The 19,624-nt window shown below is 35.6% G+C and overlaps 1 protein-coding gene across 6 annotated transcripts in view; it reads left to right on the forward strand.

Annotated features, from left to right (window-relative positions):
* Positions 1-364: 364 nt before the first annotated feature.
* plppr5b (phospholipid phosphatase related 5b) overlaps positions 365-19,624 on the forward strand; it is a gene marked incomplete at its 3' end in the record, with an annotated part of 56,039 nt that continues 36,779 nt past the window's right edge. For 3 of the 6 annotated variants that reach the window (XR_014029152.1, XM_081352237.1, XM_081352239.1), the window contains exon 1: positions 13,159-13,700. Coding sequence is in view for 5 of the 6 variants with exons in the window: in XM_081352237.1 (XP_081208363.1) it covers positions 13,470-13,700 (231 nt within the window). Of the gene's footprint in view, positions 806-3,105; positions 3,179-13,158; positions 13,701-19,624 lie in introns of those variants that run through there. The other 3 variants (XM_081352235.1, XM_081352238.1, XM_081352236.1) reach the window with 3 other exon arrangements.

Consider the following 19,624-nt stretch of genomic DNA (forward strand, 5'->3'; position numbering starts at 1 on the left):
AGTAGGTAATGAATAAGTAGGCTACTTAATGGAATATATAGTATCTAAAAAATAAGTACTAGTAGCATGAAAATGGATACTAGTAGGTTTTAAGGATTAAATGTCAAAACGGCTTGCCATAGACGGTAACCGTTGAACGTGTTCTTGTAGAATACGATGAATTATGAGTATTTTTTATTATTATACACAGTAACACATCAAAACAGAATTTAACATATATAATTATAAACAGTAGACAATAATACAACATAATAACAATATTATAAACAGTGGACAAAGAACCAGTAAAATAATAAACAAACATACAGTATTTCGAGAGAAAAAATGGCTACTACTTTAAACTGACGTCACTAATTGAGGTAATGCGTGCACAGTGTTCAGACCAGATTAAGCAATAATGGATCGACCCCGATCACGATGATGGAGGTTTATTTTGCCACAAAAACGAAAACGGCCTCTTCTATTCTAATTCCAGTGACATTAATCTTACAACAGCGTTATGTCACGTAAAGAAACAAAACTCTACAGGTGGGCATGTCCTGCTAACAGAGATGAGGTGAAGTGGACACAAGCAGTGGGTCATTGTCCTGAAGCGCGCAAGAAACGGAAGAAGCGTGTGCGCAGAACAGTAACAGCAGCAGACTGAGGTAATTCTCATTTAATAGCCTAGATACGAGTTGTACTTTCGAAAGTTTAGTAAAACAAACAAATGTGAGCAGCGAGCATCAGAGAATACTAAATATTTCCCTCCTATAACTTAGCTCGAGGAGAGTCCTGATGCCGTGATAAAGTCAAACAGGCAAAGGTAGGACACTGTATTTTCACACAGAATTATTATGGGGTTTCTTTTGCTATTTTGACTTAAAGTTGTTAAATAAGTTTATGTTTTTATTTTGTGCTGTGTACAATCAGTACGAATTTTAATTGTTTATATTAACACTATTAATTGTGCATACTATGCACAGCTGTATACAATATGCATCGAGAACAACCAGAGGATGGTGCATGGAATACAAGGACCCCAAAAAGTACTAAAACACTTAAGCCACACTTAAAAGTGTCTGAATTCAATTGCATTAGATAACAAAACATAAATAAGCTGCACCTTCAAACAAATTATGCAAAAGTTTTTATTACTACTAACTTCACATTCCCTAACCATTTTTAGTTACTATTAATCAGTTGGTGTGAAGGTTATTTTTTTAGTTCTTCTCAAGTTCACACAGTAGCAGAGAAACAACAGGTTTAGTTTTTCACATTAACTATGCACATTTTCTTCTACTGTTTCACAACCAAGAAGTGTCCAAATATTTGTGTTTTCATTTTCAAGGGCAGTTATTTTTTATCATTTGAAACCTACAGCAGCAAACCTTTTGTATGTGAAATGTTTGCTTGAAAACTGTGCTTGTGCTATATTTCTGTAAAATAAATGTCACTTGGTTTGATATATTGTTATATAATTCAAAGACATTCAAACATTTTTATTTGTGTCTCATTTGTCTAAATACGTCTTATAGCCACCCTCCTTATAATCACATAGGTATTGTCTATTAGTTAAATGAGGTATTAGGTTAACAATGAGCCAAAACATTATAACCAACGCTATCTCACAACCAATTCGTACGAATTCGTACGATTGATAAAAAGGTGGCTAATTCGTACGAATTCGTACAACCTTATTCGTACGAATTTGTACGATTTGTCTAAACCCACGTGATGGGTAGGTTTAGGGGCGGGGTCAGGGGTAGGTCATTCATATGAATTCATACGAATTGGACAATTCGTAAAATATGTACGATTTAGCAAAAATCATACTAATTCGTACGAATTAGCCACCTCGAATTGCCGTGAGATCAGGCTGTTATAATCAGTCACAGGTGAAGTCGAATATCTTTGATCATCTCCTAACAAGGCCACATATTAAGGTCTGGGTAGATTAGATGCTAAACAATCAGTTCTCGTAATCAAGTTGGATGCAGGAGAAATGGGCAGGAATAAAGATCTGAGCGACTTTGACAATGGCCAAATTATGGCAAGACGACTGGGTCAGAGTATCTCTGAAACAGCAAGGCCTGTGGGTTGAGAATTTACCAACAGTGGTCCAAGGAGGTACAATGGACGCCCATGGCTCATCGATGCACAAGCGCAGCGGAAGCTGTCATGTCTGGTCCAAGTCAACAGAAGGTCTACTATGGCACACGTCTCTTTTTTAGTGTTGGTTATGGGAGGAATGTGTCACAACACACAGTTCACTGCACTCTGTCTGACACGAAAGTGTCTACAATGGGTACGCAAGCTTTGAACTGGAACTTGGAGCAGTGGAAGAAGGTCACCTGGTCCGAAGAGTCAAGTTCTCTCTTACCTAATGTGGACGGCCGTGTACATATGCCCCATTTACCTGGGGAAGTGATGGCATCAGGATACACTGTGTGTTTAGGAATGGTTTGAGGAACATGATGAAGAGTTGAGGCGGGATTTCTGGTTGACTAAACCAAATTTCTGCATTTAAGAATTCATGCTTATCCAAGACAAATTAGACCGAATGCTCACTCTAGACCCGATGTAATGCTTTAAGCAGCTGGACATGAACTACAAGATGTAATTTGTAAAGCACCTATATTTGATTTCAAAGAAGAATATAATATAATTTAACAAATTAAAAGACAAAATATTAGATTCAGAAATCTTTCAAATGCTTTTGCTATGGTATTTGAAAGCATGTAATGCCAACAAATTCTGTATGCATGTCACTTCAATGGTTCTCTTACTTATTTTATTTTATACTGCACTTTCCACCAGCTCAAGGATGCTTTTTAAACATCAATCTCTTGAAATGGTGACCTTGGTGGATACAGCTTGCAAAATAAAAAGAGCTTTTATAAACTTTCAGAAAGCATAAAGTCTTATTTAAGTTTTTGAACTCTTATGTTTTTTTTTGTTTTTTTTTTCAGATTTGTTTAAAGATGTTAGAAAAATTATGTGATATACTTTGAGAAAGCACTTCTGAACAAAACAAGCGCAACCATCAAAAGAGGATCACTAGTGCCACCCAGTGGTTTCTGCTGCTTATATTTCCCCCATTGAACTTGCTTATCTTTCTTTCAGACATCCAAGTTAACAGAAAAAAATGACTGATTTAAGAATTCGCAAGGAATTCTACAAATATCTCACTGTTGAGGTAAGAAACACATATACACAACCTGCATAATAATGACAAAGTAACTTTGTGATCTTGAAGCCTATACACAGTATAAACAATTGAAGAGCAACAGCTGGCCCATTGTGAACTCACCTTTTCCTACACGTGAATTAAATTCTTCAGAGACATTTTGGTTAATAACACCTATTTGGCTATTGACTCTTTTTGAGGGGAAGCATTATCAGGGAATGTTCTCAAAACTTTGGCTAACATTCTGGCAAGGTTCTCTCAAAGTTATGAACAAACATTCTTTAATCAACCCGCGGCAACAGTAAAAAAAGTAACCCAACTCCTCTTTCCCTCCATACATTCAGCACTGTTGATCCAGGAACATGAAAAAATATGCAAAAATTGTGCCTTAATGGGATAGTTCACCCAAAAATGAAAATTCTGTCATCATTTACTCACCCTCAAGTTGTTCCAAACCTGTATGACTTTCTTTCTTCTGCTGAACACAAAAGAAGATATTTTTAAGAAAGTCGGTAACCAAACGACTGATGGACCCCATTGACTTCCATAGTAGGAAAAAAAAAAAATACTATGGATGTCAATGGAGACCAGCAACTGTTTAATTACCAACCTTCTTTAAAACATCTTCTTTTGTGTTCAGCAGAAGAAAGGAAATCATACAGGTTTGGAACAACTTGAGGGTGAGTAAATGATGACAGAATTTTCATTTTTGGGTGAACTATCCCTTTAAGTGTACAAATGCTTGTCATTGGGGCAATTTCCTGAAAGGTTCACTTTTTGTGATTCCAGATGTACAAATATGGTGAACTCATATTACTTATGAATGGGAGAAACATTGCAACACAAAATGGCGGAATATGTCCCGCCTTTTAAATAAATGAGCCAATCGCTGATCGGTAAGTCATGGTGTATCTCCGGTTACTATAGAAACAGTCAGTGTTCTGAGATGCATGCTTAGGACTGCACATGTGCATTGGGTGGTCTAGCCTGACAAACAAGTTATTTTAATGCTATTCACCTTATTTTGCAACGCAGAAGTAAGCTATTTTCTGTGATTGTGTGGGCACTTCTGATTGCCGCTAAATGTAAATAACAGGAAGAATGACAAAATGCTGTAAATGCTCAAATAATTTGCCTTAAAAACCAGTATGTTTATGATTACAATAATACATTTAAATAATATAAGTACAGTCTGCAATATCAAGCGCCATAACAGACAGTTTTTGCACAGCTAAAATAAATAGAAGCGGATGAGACCGGAAGCCTCGACGCCGTGCATTAAGAATAAGGTGAATTTGAGCATAAGAAACAACATTTATGGGACAGCTCATGTCAGATTTTGTTGCTGATTTGAAATATGTTATTTAATTGTGAGTTTGTCAATCAGTTTTTGAGATTTCAGGATTCCCCCATTTAAATGGATAGGACATGGTCTTGGATGCCGAAAATAGCTTTCTGGAGGCGTCGCAAACATGGCCGCCGAGTGAACAGGCTTTTCTTTAAAGAGAAGGGGGAACATTTTTGTACTTTAAGGTTGCATATTAGTATCTTAAAGGGATAGTTCACCCAAAAATAAGAAGATTAGGGTAACCAGACAGTTGATGGGCCACATTGACTTCCATATTTTTTTTTTATCATCATCTATTTGGTTACCGACATTCTTCAAAACATCTTCTTTTGTGTTCAGCTGAAGAAAGAAACTCTTACAGGTTTGGAATAACTTGAGGGTGAGTAAATGATGACAGAATTTTCATTTTTGGGTGAACTATCACTTTAAGTTTGATTGACAAGCTAATGGTACAATTTTTGCACATTTTGTCTGACAGTAAATCACAGATGCTCTTCAGCAAATCTCTGGATTGAGCTGAGGAAGAAAGTTGCCCACACGTTAGCTCTCAGCTGCAGAGGTGGGTGTTATATACTGTAGTGCCTCCACTGAGGTATACATCAATGCATTAACACCCAGAGATACAGCATCTTCCCTCACACCTAAAGGCACAGAAACTCTTCCTAGCACAGTAATTCACTGATGCATTGCCAAAAATACTATATATTCGGCCATCATGCAGCAAAATTCAGGGAAATCAAGTGGCTCTTTATGTTTAATACATTTATGTAAGTCACATATTCCCCTGCATATACCCATAAAGATTGTTATTCAGGGAAACGGATGCATTTTATAGTTACTTAATGTATATTGGATAATGTATTACGCTTTCAGATCTCACTGCACTGTATAAGAATCTGCCCTTCTGAATTTTCATAATATTAAACATATCATAAACATAAGGGAAATTCAGAAATGGTTTAAGGCAGCCTGAAGCATCTCTGGTATAGAGTGAGAGTCCATCCATGTTAAAGCGCCACTGATGTAAAAATAAAATAAATAAAAAGCAAGAAAGAAACATATTCAGTCTAGCCTGACTCACAGCAGTCAATCAAGCCTCACTTTACCCATAATGCAAACACAAACCAGCAGCAGATTTCTCATGACAGACTGATTTACTCTTAGTGTCTAAATGTATTTCTCGCTCTATATTTATAGCAAACCATTGCAAATGGCATAGTATAAACTGTGGCCTGAAGATGGAGAGAAATTTGGTGGATAGTGGGAGATGAAAAAAAAAAGAAGCAATACGACATTAAAAAACATTATATACTACCGTTGAGAAGTTTGGGGTTGAATGCCTTCAAAAACAGTAAAAAAAAAAAAAAAAAAAAATCTTACCAAGCCCAAACTTTTGGAGTGTAGGCTAGTCTATATTTGATGTGATGTTATTTATATTTATACCAAAGTATATTAATAATTAAAAAAGACTTTCCTTTTATTTAATTAATATGGTCACAGTTTAAATTGTGTAAAAGAGCTTTTTTGTTAGAAAACATTAGAATCTGTCCTTGTAACCGCTTGTTTTAAGCTTGTTTGCAGATGAATTCTTACAGCCAAATCTATATTAATCTCAACAGACCCTGATCAATTTTTAATTACGTTTGGGGCAGAGTTTTGCAAAGACACTTTTCGCTCACTAAGCTTGTCGCTGACTTCTTGAGAACATCATGCGTGGAGTGCTGCAAAACAAAAAAGTTAATTCCCTCCACGAAGCGGCAGTGTTTACTGCTGTCCGGAGGGATCACAGTTATGAGGGACTGTGCTGAATTAGCTTTTGTTGTTAGCCTGTAATGAAATGCTTGGTCATCGCTCCCCGTGGGGCGTCCTCATTAATCTGAAGGGCTGAGACTGGCACAGGGCCTCAGGAATGAAACGGCTGTTTGCTGTGCCACGGCAATCAGCGACGCGTCTGTCTGCAAATATTTGCAAGTGGTCCGAAATGCCTTGTTGAGATCTGTCCGGTGATGAGGTTCACAGAGGGCTCTGGTTTGAAATATCGATCCTAAGAAGGAAGCGTGCTTGACAGCATTTCTGTTTTGGGTGGCACTTTCTTCAAGAAGAATGCAGATTTTCTGCATAATTGTGTTTTTGCAATGTAGGAACAGATTCTAAATTAATTGAGAGGTTATTCATTCCAGTGTTGAGGAAACTGTAGCTGAGCTACTAGTTATTCATAAGTTAAAGGAGTTAATAACAGCTACTCTTATATATACACGTATTCTATTCTATTCTTTTATATAGGCTATTGTTGTATTATATGTATGTATACAGTATGTGTGTTTTATTATGTATTATATTATAATTTTTAATTTCCTGAAGAAAATGTCCAAAACTAGGGTGTTTTGGATGGTTGCTAAGGTGTTCTAGATGGTTAATAGGTGGCTTGAGAAATTTCTTAAAATAAATCATTATATTATAACATATTATATTTAAAAATAGTTTTTAGGGTGTTCTGGGAAGTTGGTAGATGGTAATTATTATATTATATTATTATGAGAATCTGTGTATGTCTAAAACTGTGTTTTTTATTTGTCATGTGGTTGCTAGGTGGCTTGAGAAATTATTTTTAAATAAATGTTTTAATAATTATGTTATAGTATATTATTATTATTAATATTTTTATTATATATATATTGTATATATATATATATATATATATATATATATATATATATATATATATATACTGTCATCATTTTGGTTCATGTATTAAATAATTGTTACATAATGTGTCCATTATTTTGCTTTAACTTGGATTTGTTTTTCATATATCAGTCCTTTTGTCTAAGCTTTGTTGTAGTTGGTGGCAAAGTTGTTGTTCTTCTTCTAGTGACCACTAGGTGGCACTTCGTTTCTTCAGAATTGTGGCACCTTTGAGACAAGAGCAGGCTTTCATATTTCATTTCTCAAGTAAAGGAAAGTCAACTAAACAGTCCTTTTATAATGCCTAGCGTGGACAGACTATAATTCTGCTTTATCGAGTGATCCCCAATAGTATACACTAATGATACACTACTGGCATTCAAAACATTGCTCTTGTAAGAGATCATCATGCTGGACATTTTATTTGTAGCAACCATACATTATACTTCTCACTTTCAGGTTTAAACCATACAGCGTAACGTACAGTCAGCTATTCATTATTTCAAAATAAACCCTTGATTCTTTTTCTGATCTAGTGTCTGGGTTTAATTTGCAATAATAAGTGTCTGGCTGTACTTTATCCCTTATGTAATTGTCTAACAGTGACACTTGCATCAAAATTTTTGATTATTGAAATGGTTTAATTAAAGACTAGATGGAAGATAAAGATAGGCTTATGTGCAATATTGGTCTTCCGAGGACATACTTCTGAATCTCTGAACCGTAGATTAAACGAATGTTTGAAGGTAGCACTGATCAAAGTTTGCCAAACTTCACCACACAGCCTAATTACTTGTTTGCTTTGATTTTGTTCAAAATGAACAAACATGACATATGAGAAATTATTTGAACATAATGTTTGATGTGGCATTTCTTTAAAAACTAAAAGTCTGATTCCATAAAATGCTGAAAAATAGCAGTTTCTGGAGGTGTACTACTTATGTTGTCATATTAGCAGATTAAAGAGACATTAAAGTCTTTTCTCCCCTACTGTGACGTATATCCGAGTGAAACGGCTTCTTGAACAAGAACAAATTTAGGGTGGAACTTGATTTTGTCCGTTGGGAATTTATTGGATGGTTGTGGTTTGCTATTGGTCGATATCATGTGAGTGACAGGTTGCTCCGCCCTCACGCCAGTAAACATGTCATCAGAGAATAGAAGTGATTATTTTTATTAAAGATGAGGGCTCATGAATAAAAAAAAAAAAAAGATGTGCACAGATAAGTCATTTATCATAAATACTCCAATATTCCTAAAAGCAAAAAGAATTGACGATTCAGTTTTCATGGTAACAAATGTTCTATTAATTCAAAGGCCACATTAAATTTCCTCTCTACAAAATATCTCCGTGTCATATTCAAAAGGGTTGTGGCCTCATAAAACCTTACTTAATAAAAGAGGAGGCAAATTTCTCCCAGGATGTTCTCCCTTTCAGGTAATGAGACTTGTCTGTGTTATTCTCTGTGACATTCATAAAAGCAAGTTAATGCTTTAAAGTTAATAACTGCTGCAGATATAAATATATATATATATACTGTGTATATATATATATATATATATATATATATATACTGTATATATATATATATATATATATATATATATATATATATATATATATGTGCCCCTCTCTCTCATATATATATATATATATATATATATATATATGAGAGAGAGGGGCACATTAGAAAAGCCCTGCATCCGAGTCCTCTCTTCCTTATTTCCTGAATGATCTGCATTAATATTGAGTTTAATGCTTCATTACACCCACACCTTTATATGGGAAAAGTGGATGATTAAAGTGCTCCGTGAAGCATCTGTCTTAAAGCCACAGAGTCATTTAAAAGAATCATGAGCTGTATGAATAAGTGATGGAACAGCCGCTAACCAAGCAACGGCAAACTATTAGAGGGAGAGAAAGGGTTTTTATTCTTTATACTCGCCTAAATCATTCTATAGGCTATTATATGGCTTTGATGCAGAGCTTAGTTATGTCCTTCTGGAGGCTAAAAAAAACAGACCTTCTCATATCTACACTTATGCTCACTGTTATGAACAGAAGACTCATCCAGCAGGACATGCGAGACAACAGGTCAGATTTTTAACAAGCTAGAAGACTTTTACTTGTTTTCCAACCTAGACTCTTAAAAACTTGTCTATAAACAAGGGTGTTGTGGGTGGTAGGTAGCCTATCACTTTAGTCTCTGTGGTATTCTGGTTCCTGGAAATGGCTGTTTACTTTTTCTTTGTCTTTTTACTGAATAAAATATGACTATTCTATGTGGTTTATTGGTGATTTCTAAGGTGTTCTTCATTTCTTTGGTATTCTGGGTCCTATATAGATATGGCTTTGTTCACTTCTAAAATGCAAATATAGGAGTACGTCCAAAAGTTGGGTGTTGTGAGTGGTTGCCATGGTGTTGCTATGGGGTTTCCAGGGTATTGCTATATGGTTGCTAAGGTGTTTTAGGTGGTTGCTAGGTGGAGTAAGAACCAATTCCCATCATCTCTTTGGTGTTTTTGGTCCCTAGATATGGCTTGGGTAACTTTAATGCAAATAGGGTTGTTTCTGCCCATTTTATTATTTTGACAATTAAATTAAATACATTTTATATTTAAATAAATTTTATACATACATGCATACCTAAAATGTATTATTAATTAAAATCATAGTGACCTTGAGGTGTATTGATGTGTTGCTCTATTTTACAATGATTATTTTATTATTCAAATCAATCAGTCTTCTCCGCTTGATGTTCAGACATCTAAATGCAACTAATTGACCTCCTTTCTTTGTCTGTGTGGAGTGTCATTGTGTTTTGTCCCTAACTGGGACCATTTTAGACATTTGATGTTTCAGGGAGACTATTCTAATTGATGTTAATCAAACATTCAGTCTTGTAATTGAACCATTTCATTTTGTTGAAGTATGGTGGCCCTCAAACACCAACTAACTGCTCTTGCTGGCTGTTTACAAGAAGCCCTTTATAGAAGAATCCAATAGTATATGAGCTTTAATTCCAGAAAACAATCTCATCTAAAGCCACTCTCATATTGAAGATGACACTGCAGCCCACCAGCACAGATTTCTGATGTTTTTTAAAGAGAAATTCCCTCATAATTGTCTCACCCATGACTTTCTTTCTTTTGTAGACCACCAGCATACAATGAAAATGAAAGGTGGCCTGCGGCAGTGGAGGAGATTATGAGACTTAAATTTCATCATTTTCCTTACTGAAAGACTTCCGAAGACTTATATTATAGTACATAAATCATATAGAGGGAAACAGTGCCCCCGCCCCCCTTTTCAGCGGCGCTGGTTCCGGTGTGTGGCTTTTTTTAAGTCTATGTTAAAGAGTTATAAGCCGTGAACCAAGCCAATCAGCTATTGAGGTGAATCACAACACTACAAACTTTGATTTGAAGCTAAAAAGTTTTAGAAAATCGGACACAAAGACAAAGGTACAAGATTGTATGCTTAACGATTTTAGTGAGGAAAAGAACTACTGTCTCATGAAGCATTGCGAACAGCATAATCGAATTTAAAATGATGGAGAAATAAGAGCTAAAGAACTATTTTGGAACATTTTTTTTTTATTTTTTATTTTTTCTGTACAGCATCATGGGTAATGCAGTTTCCCCACCAGTAATTTCACTTTTAAACATGATTATTTTAAAAATAAGCTGAAATAATGCAGGCTGGCGGCTTCAGCAGAAGCAAATACCATCAATTAGCAACCTTGTAGCTCACAGTAGGTCTGTCTTTAAAGGTTTTTAAGTTGTCATTCAAAATCAGTTTCCTTATGGAGAAAATTTATGTTTTTACATCCGGAACCCAACATGCTGCACGCTGTCGAATCATATTGACACTTGGTCACCATTCACTTTCATTGCAATTTGCAGCACGGACATTATGCTATACAACTACTTGTGTGTTCCACAAAAGAAATTAAGTTTTGGGACAGCTTGAGGGTGAACAACAGAATAGTAACATAATTTATAGACCCCTTACTTGTATTCTGCAGTGGAAATGAAACGGAGTCATGGTGATACGCTTGCATGTATTGCACAGATTGCATTGCTCCTCTAAATTGAGTGCCATTTATTTTAATAAATTTCTCAGCCTGACACAAATATTTTGAAAAAAGCTAAGACAATCCCTTCTGATCTTCTTAAGTATGCTGAAGACAGTCCATGAATTTCTCATGAAGCTTAAAAAAATAAAGTGCACAAGTTGCTTTGAAGTTGCTTTCCGTCGTTAGTCTTTTAGGAGCTGTTTATAAAAGCAATGATAAAATGTGCAGTGTCTGCTTTTAATGGATTTATGAATATCACTGTAATTTGTTTCATTACTTTGTAATATTGTCTTCTTTATATGCCAGTCTGTAGTGATGTCTTTATTAGGACTCTGATTTATTGGTCTGTGGGTTTGGAAACAATCTAGGTCAGTTGGTTCCTTTGGGTGTTTCTGAACTGTAAAAATCAAGAATAAGCTTTTCATGTTCAGTGATACATCATCCCCAAGATCATCAATCATTTTTGATCTCAAGTGCTAAAGAAAATCTTTGGAAACAAACAACACATTATTAACGTAATGTCAATTGCTAATATATGATAAATAATGGCAAAATTAAAGCACAATATCACACTATTTAAAATAAAGGTTCTTTATATAGTTCCATGAAGAACCTTTATCATCAATGGAACCTTCTATTACACAAAAGATTCTTTGTGTTAAACAGTTGAAAAAAAAAGAGTTATTTTAAGAACTGTTCAGTGAAAGGTTCTTTAGTGAACCAAAAATGGTTCTTCTATAGAATCACTTTTTTTTTTAATGGTCTCTCCTCAGTCCTCTCCTATTGTGGAAACCACAGCTACATTTATCAGCCCAGCTGCCATGTTTCTTCTCAGTGGAAACACATCCTAACTGTCACAGTAATGTAAATAACAGCCCAATTATCATGATTAGTTTTCCTAGAGTTTTCAACAGATGTACAGCTCTACCGCATCACACAGTCAAACATATGCTAGCGCTGTAATTGATTCTCTGCAAGGTTAATGTGGAAATCTGAGGGGTTTCCAGCAGGGCAGATGATTCCTCACAATGTCTCACTAGAGTTTTATTAATGTTTTTGGCAAAGGGAAAAATAATAATCATGTTGAGTCATGTGAGACTTTATCACAGCTGTTTTAATATATAAGGTGTATTATTAAAAAAAAGAAATGTAATAATAACTGAAAAAGATCAAATTGTTTCAGATCAACTTAAAGAAAATCCTAAGATCTTTGATTTTATGTTATTCTTTATGCTGTTATTCAACAATAAAACAGTCTAACCTACTTTGGAAAGAAATATATATATATATATATATATATATATATACATGCAGTTTTGTGGGTAACATTACAAGTAACGCAAGTTATGTAATTAAGATTACATTTTTCAAGTAAAGTAACACATTTCTTTTAGATTTACAACAAATCTGAGTTACTTTTTCAAAAACGTAATGCAAGCTAATTTGTTGACACATTTATAGACTGACACCTCTCTCATCCCCATGTTAAGATAAATCAGGAGTAAGGTTGGACTACTTTCAGCTTGAGGCTTATTCTTTTAACCTTTGGTGTGAAAGGGCCTTTACAGTTGCCAACAATATGTTAAAAACCAAACAAGCAAGTCCAGCCCAGATGAGAAAAAGTAAAGGAAAAGTACCGCAATGCATTACTTTCCATAAAAAGTAATTAAGTAATACAATTAGTTACTTTTTCAAGGAGTAACGCAATATGTAATACATTACTTTTAAAAGTAACTTTCCCCAACACACACATGCGCGCGCGCAATTCAAGTTTGATTAGAGTTTGTTTTAAACATTAGAGTTTTGTGTTAGTGTGTGCGTTATTTTATGATTGTTCAAATTTTTCGTCAAGGTTTAAAGGAACAGAGGTGACATTTAGTGACTGACGGAATAGCGCCTCTCTTTAAGACCCTTTGAGCGGATGATGATGATGATGATGATGAGGCGCGGGCACGGCGCCTGACGTGTCTCTTCATCATCAGCTGCTTTGAGTGAGGAGCGCGCGGTGGCACTTTATCGCGCTCTCCTCTTTCTCGCTCTCTCATTCCGGCTCGAGCGCAGTGCCATGCGAGCGAGTGCGTCTTCGTGTGCCAACCTCGCGTGCGCTCGGAGCGTCAGAACCCGGCGAGATGCGGGAACTATAACGGGAGCTCAGATGTTTGGAGGTTCTCCACTGGATTGTTGGTAAATGTTCCTGCCCCACTCTCTGACGACCATGCTTTATTTCCAGCTGGTGATCATGGCGGGCACGGTCATGCTGGCATATTACTTCGAGTACACAGACACGTTCAACGTGCACGTGCAGGGATTCTTCTGCTACGAGACCGCGTACACGAAACCCTACCTCGGACCCGAGGACACGAGCGCCATCCCGCCCGCCCTGCTGTACGCGTTGGTCACTGGAGTCCCCACATTACTGGTGAGTCACTGAAGACAGTTCTTATGCCAGTCAATACATTGATAAGTGCTATTGATGAATCATTTGATATTGATTATCATTGATAAGTGCTCTATCAATGAATGAGTTATAGCATAAAAGCTGGCTTGGGGATTGCTAAATGACAACTGTGGTGGATTGATTTGTGTTATTGATTGATAAGTGATCAGCTGACGTTGATTATCATTTATAAGTGTTTTTATGTGCATTTGCATTTATTGATTAATGAATGAATGAATGCATCAAGGCAGATTAGATTGTTTAGTGATTTCATATGGACTTTCTTGATAAATTGATGATCGATTGTAAGCACATAAGTCCAGAACTGATTTATTGGTGATAATACTTGGTATTGATTTTCCTTGATAGACTATGAGTTATGATTTGTTAGTGATTTTCATATTTGCTTTCTTTTAAGGCATTTTGAGTGATTTGTAGTTATTAATAAATTCATAATTTCATGTAAGCCTATCAGACTATAAATTCATGTGATCACTTATACTGATTGTCTTTAATATTTATTGATATTGATTTAAGGGTTTTGATATTGTTTGTCAATTGTGTGTGTGTGTGTGTGTGTGTGTGTGTGTGTGTGTGTGTGTGTGTGCGTGTGTGTGTTTTTTGTTGCATTTATTGATTATTAAATTAATAATTTCATGAAGGGAGATCAAACTCTTTTTACTTGATTAGTAAATACCTGCACGGAATATGATTAGAGATTGATTTGTGCATTGATATTAAGTGTGATGGGATAAAAAGGTTTAATAAAAATACTTTTGTAATGTGCATCAGTAGCGTGGTTCTGGATTACAGAAATAATGCACACCGTGAGTCTTTAAGATAAGACTTTTATGTGAGTCATAACTGCCTTTCCAGCTCTTCTGATTTTTGTTTATTCGTAATTTAAAGGATAATTTTTAACCCTTGCACAAAACAGTCATTTTCATGCAGGACTGTATAATTAAGCAGCAGATCCAAATATGTTTACTGCATGTGTTCCATCTTGGTAAGTCAGCATAATGAGATTTGATTATCTATGCACGCATAAATTAAGCCTGCATATCATAACCCCTTCCCTCTCTCCTCATATCAAAGTCTTTGATGTTAGAGATCACACCAGGCACTGCCCCAGTACTGAATGCCATCATTAGCTTGTCTATTCACTCACAACTGCGTCAATGTTAAATAACACTTGTTTATTGAAAACTGCAGGTTTTTTCATGAGGAAAAAAGCAAACTGTGAGTATAGACATCTCACATCTCACTGTCTGTAATTTAATGTTCACCAGCCCACATAATTTCATCACTGGCAGTGACTCAATCTGAAGTGCTGCCACGCTGGACCTTTGCTTCTCTGTCAGCTCATAGCGTGGTTCTTTATTCACCTAATGTGTTTTACAGATGAATGGCAGCAGATAAAAGGATGTGTTCTCATTTGGTTCATTTTTACTTCATGTTATTTACATGACAACGATGTACTAAAAATTGTAATGTTTTTCCTATGCGTTTTTGAGAAGTTAAGTGTACAGGCAACAACTTTGTCAAAACGATCCCCTTTCACACAGATCCACGAAAATGAACAAAACGCTGTATATTCAGGCTAGGCCAGTAGTTGGCGCTGTCACTTTGTAAAGAAACACTAAGCGCCTATAGATTGAACACGTAATATGCAGTGTGCAGGATGTCACCAGTTTCACAAATTCGCATTTTTCTAAAAACTTGCACTTTGAAACACATTTTCAAAAGCTTTCATTTTGTTGTGTAAATGAGCGGGCAAAACGCATAAAAAGCTTCCTGTTTTTAGTTGAAAACAGTGTTGCGTAAAGTCTCTGTCCCTTAGTCTCAGCCTCAGGTGGTGCGCCATAGACTGACCAGAAACTGTTCAAGTACCGTCTATATGCATACTGAACACAAACATTGCAAACACTTTCTCCAAATGGCATGCTCCAATTTGATTGGCTGCTTTAAGATGGTATTTCTTTTAAATCATTTGGGTGTGCACATTTACAGACTGCTATTTTTCTGCGTTTCAAGACATTGAATCTTTAAATGATATTCAAGAGTAAAAAAAAAAAGATATTTAATATAAAGTAAATTATATCCTTGAGTGATGGAAATGTTATGTATTTATTTATTTGATTATTATTTTATATTTTTGCCCCTATGACAGTTGGATTATTTAGATAATTCCATTTTACATTTTGAGTCATGTTTTATTTACTCACCAAGGTTGTTGTTGTTGATTATTATTATTATTTTTATTTATTTATTGCAAATTTAGCACTTGGTGAGTATTAAATTCTTAGCCTTGCCTTCAGCAGATCTGTATTTTCTGCTTTGCTTAGAGTTACCCAACTCTAAACATCACAAAAAAATCGTTGATATGTCACTTTACATTAAGTCAGATGGTTCTTCCTGCCTAAGTGGATGGTTTTTAGCTAAGAGCTGTAATGTGGATTATACTTTATGCTAATAATCAGATACAGCATGAGACTAGATTGGTTTCAATAGTTTAAATGCAGAAAAAGGTGAGGGGTAAAAAGAGGGAAGGAAAGAAGGAAATCTAAACTAAAGATTACTTATTTTTAGTGATTCCTTTCTGGAGACTGTAATAGATGCATTTTTCATTCACAGTGCTGACAGGTTATAAGTGTCGCTACATGGCAGCTAGGTTGTTATATTTGTCCCAAACACCTTTTTGAGCAGAGTGGCGTAGACAGATATTGGCTCAATGTTGTTCTAGACAGAAAAAATTACAATCCAGCTGCTACGTCGTAACACTGTGACCCCAGCCAAAGCTGTCGTAAAGAGAGATGAACTCTATCTCCGCAGTGAAACCACCACACTGATTTGTAGTCTGAAAGGCTTGCGGTAAAGATATGAGTTTCAGACAGAGATATTGCTCAGTTTGAGCTGATATTGGCAAAAATGACATTGATGCGTTAAGGTGTGGGTTATGGGGGAAAAGTCTTACAAAAGCAATATGATTACAAAAATCCCTCATCATAATAAGTTCGCTGCCGGATTTGAATGCGATTTTGCGATATCACCCGTAGACAGTCAGACGTTTAGATAAATCACATCTTTATTTAAAACGGGTTACAACATATTTAATACTGATAACTTCTGATAAGGAATGGAATTTGAAGATCACTGCCAAATGTGCTAAACCATAACAAAGCCCATTCTTCGTCAGAGATTATAATAGACAAAGTTTGAGTGTAATCGGTTTACCCAAACATTTTCATGATGATTTTTGCAGATTCACTTGATAGTGAAAGGTCAGACCAGTAGTCGTGGCAAGATTAAGATGCAATGTGTCTGTCATTTTAACTCATGATTTGCAAGTGCACTTGTAAACATGTCTTATAACGCATACTCTCATGCACACGCATTCAGACGTCCCCTAACATCATGTGCCCTTGAGCAAATCACTTAACCCAGATTGCTCCAGGGGCCTGTCCCTGTAATAAAGATGTGCTGCAAGTCACTTAGGAGAAGGCAATTACTACATGACTAATAATTATAACTAACAAGCTAATATAAGCATGCTCATATTTCATTTGACTCACTTTTAGAAATAAAGGTTCCAATTAGGTTTTTACAATTATTGATGTGGTAAAGAGAATATCTACATTTCAAAATCGAAGAACATTTATTTATTTGAGTGTTTCATGTGTTGTTTTTGATCTCTCTAACTTTGAAGCTGTTGCATTGGTGCTTATTTTCTATAATGCATGAAAACTGATGAATGACAGCTGTCTGCTTCTGATATGCAGTCAGATGTGATAGATCATCATATTCTTTGGATGATGTTGAGGCTTTCCATTTATGTTCGTCCCCAGAACTACTTCTTTTATGTCTTAGTATACACTTGTATGTCAAAGTTGAGTTGTGACTGCCATCATGGACAATTCAACAACCAGTTTCTAGTATTGACAACCCAATTTTATGGCAAATCCACCATTATGCTTTCAAAAACATATTTAACTACATCCAATTTAGCAGCTGTGGGGTGTTATATAAATGTGTGTGGATTCAGGTGCCATTTATGTTATTGTTAGATTGTCAAAATACAGTAAATTACTTCACAACTCATATAAGCATGCTTAACTGCTGTATTTTCTTCTTGACCATTCCCAGTTAGAGCTGTCATAGCATTCATTGAGTATATTTGGTCTGGCACAGAGGGGTTATCTATAAGTAAAGTACTTAAGATTACAAAAATAAGATTCAAATCTATTAGTATTATGCAGTGCTCAAATAATGTGTGTGGAGTCTCTGTCGGTACTGACCAAAATCAAAGGCCCTTTAAGGCAAGTCACTTCACTTGGCAGCCATCTTGGTAATGAAGATGTATTGTTGTTTTAACTAATGACACTTTGTTGTAGAATTTAATAGATGGGTACAAAAAGTATTTTTTTACCGCCCTAATATATTTATAATTTTTGACTTACAGGTTGACAAATTTATTTTGAAAGCTTGTTTAGGAGAAACTTGAAGGTATGGAAGCCCATTTACGAAATTGTAAGTAATAATTATGAGTTGAATTGAGTGAATTGGGCTTCCACATGAAGATGAGGAAAAGGCTTGCTAGTACTGGTTAGTGTTTGTTAGTATTGTTGTGGGTTTTTTTCTCTTTCTAGGAAGATTTCACCCAAAAAAAATCTTAATCCCCAGTTTTCAGAGATTATTCCAAACATACTCCATTGTTGAGATTTGGCTGTTTAAATATCCTATCTTTTTGTCTCTGTGGTCTTTATATATTTATAATCTTTATGACACTTGCCTTGTTACATCCCAGTAATGTTTCTGAATTCGGTGGTTTAAGGGTTTTTGATATAAAAGGGTGATTTTAAAAATGTAATCAGGAAAATCAAGAGGTTGTGGAGTTTTCTTATTTTTCACAGCATTATTCTTCTTATTCAATACACCTCTAGATTTCTCTCCGTTCTATAGAACAGATTGAAAAGATGCTCTGACAACAGAAAGTGAGCCATGATGAGTATGAAATAGCTGTTCATTAACACAGTCCAAACAAATATCTCTCCATTGTCAACAGCGATCATCTGGGCCCTACAAACCAGCGAGAAACTAACAGATGTTCATGTCTGGCTGAGTGATCAGGACTTCATGCTTGAATTGCTCTGTGTTTAGTGAGTTTTAGCCCATTAGGTTGGAAACGGTCGAGTTTTCATGTCCACTTTTGGGCATTAGCGTTGGGCTACACATCATGATTGTGTTGTGTCGTTTATTGGAGCGCCGTTATGCAGAAATATGTGAATATGTTGTATTAAAACTGTTATTTTACCGTTTTAAATCAAGCTTTTGTAAAAATGACTTTAGGAAATGAGCTCAGCTGTATCCTTAGTTTCTTCCTCTTCTTGAGATCTTCTTGAGATCTACAGATAGCACTTAAGGTTGGCAAGCATATTGGTATGGTAAAAGAGAGGTATTTCCACTCAGTAACTTCAAATGCTTAGAGCTTACCGCTAAAGATTTAACCTCTCTATTCTAATGTAGATTAGTTCTTTGTGTTTACACCACTGTGTGCACGAGTTCATCTGTACTGTAATTTGAATTGTTTGGTGTGTTTACCTGTTTCCGATTATTAACATGTTTTAATCAGTTAAAAAAATTGTAAACATGCAATCTAGACCTTAAGGGGTTTGTTTACCCCAAAATTCTGTCACTATTTACTCACTCCCATGTCGTTCCAAACCCATAAGACTTTCGTTCATCTTCGGAACACAAATGAAGATCTTTTTGATGAAATCTGAGAGATTTCTGTCCCTCCATTGACAGCCTACGCAACTGACACTTTGACGCTTCAAAAAGTTCATAAAGAGATTGTAAAACTAATTCATATGAATTGAGAGATTTAGTCCAGATTTCCTGAAGAGATG

This window comes from Scardinius erythrophthalmus (genome assembly GCF_964197995.2).
Source record: "Scardinius erythrophthalmus genome assembly, chromosome: 22".
Lineage (NCBI taxonomy): Eukaryota > Metazoa > Chordata > Actinopteri > Cypriniformes > Leuciscidae > Scardinius > Scardinius erythrophthalmus.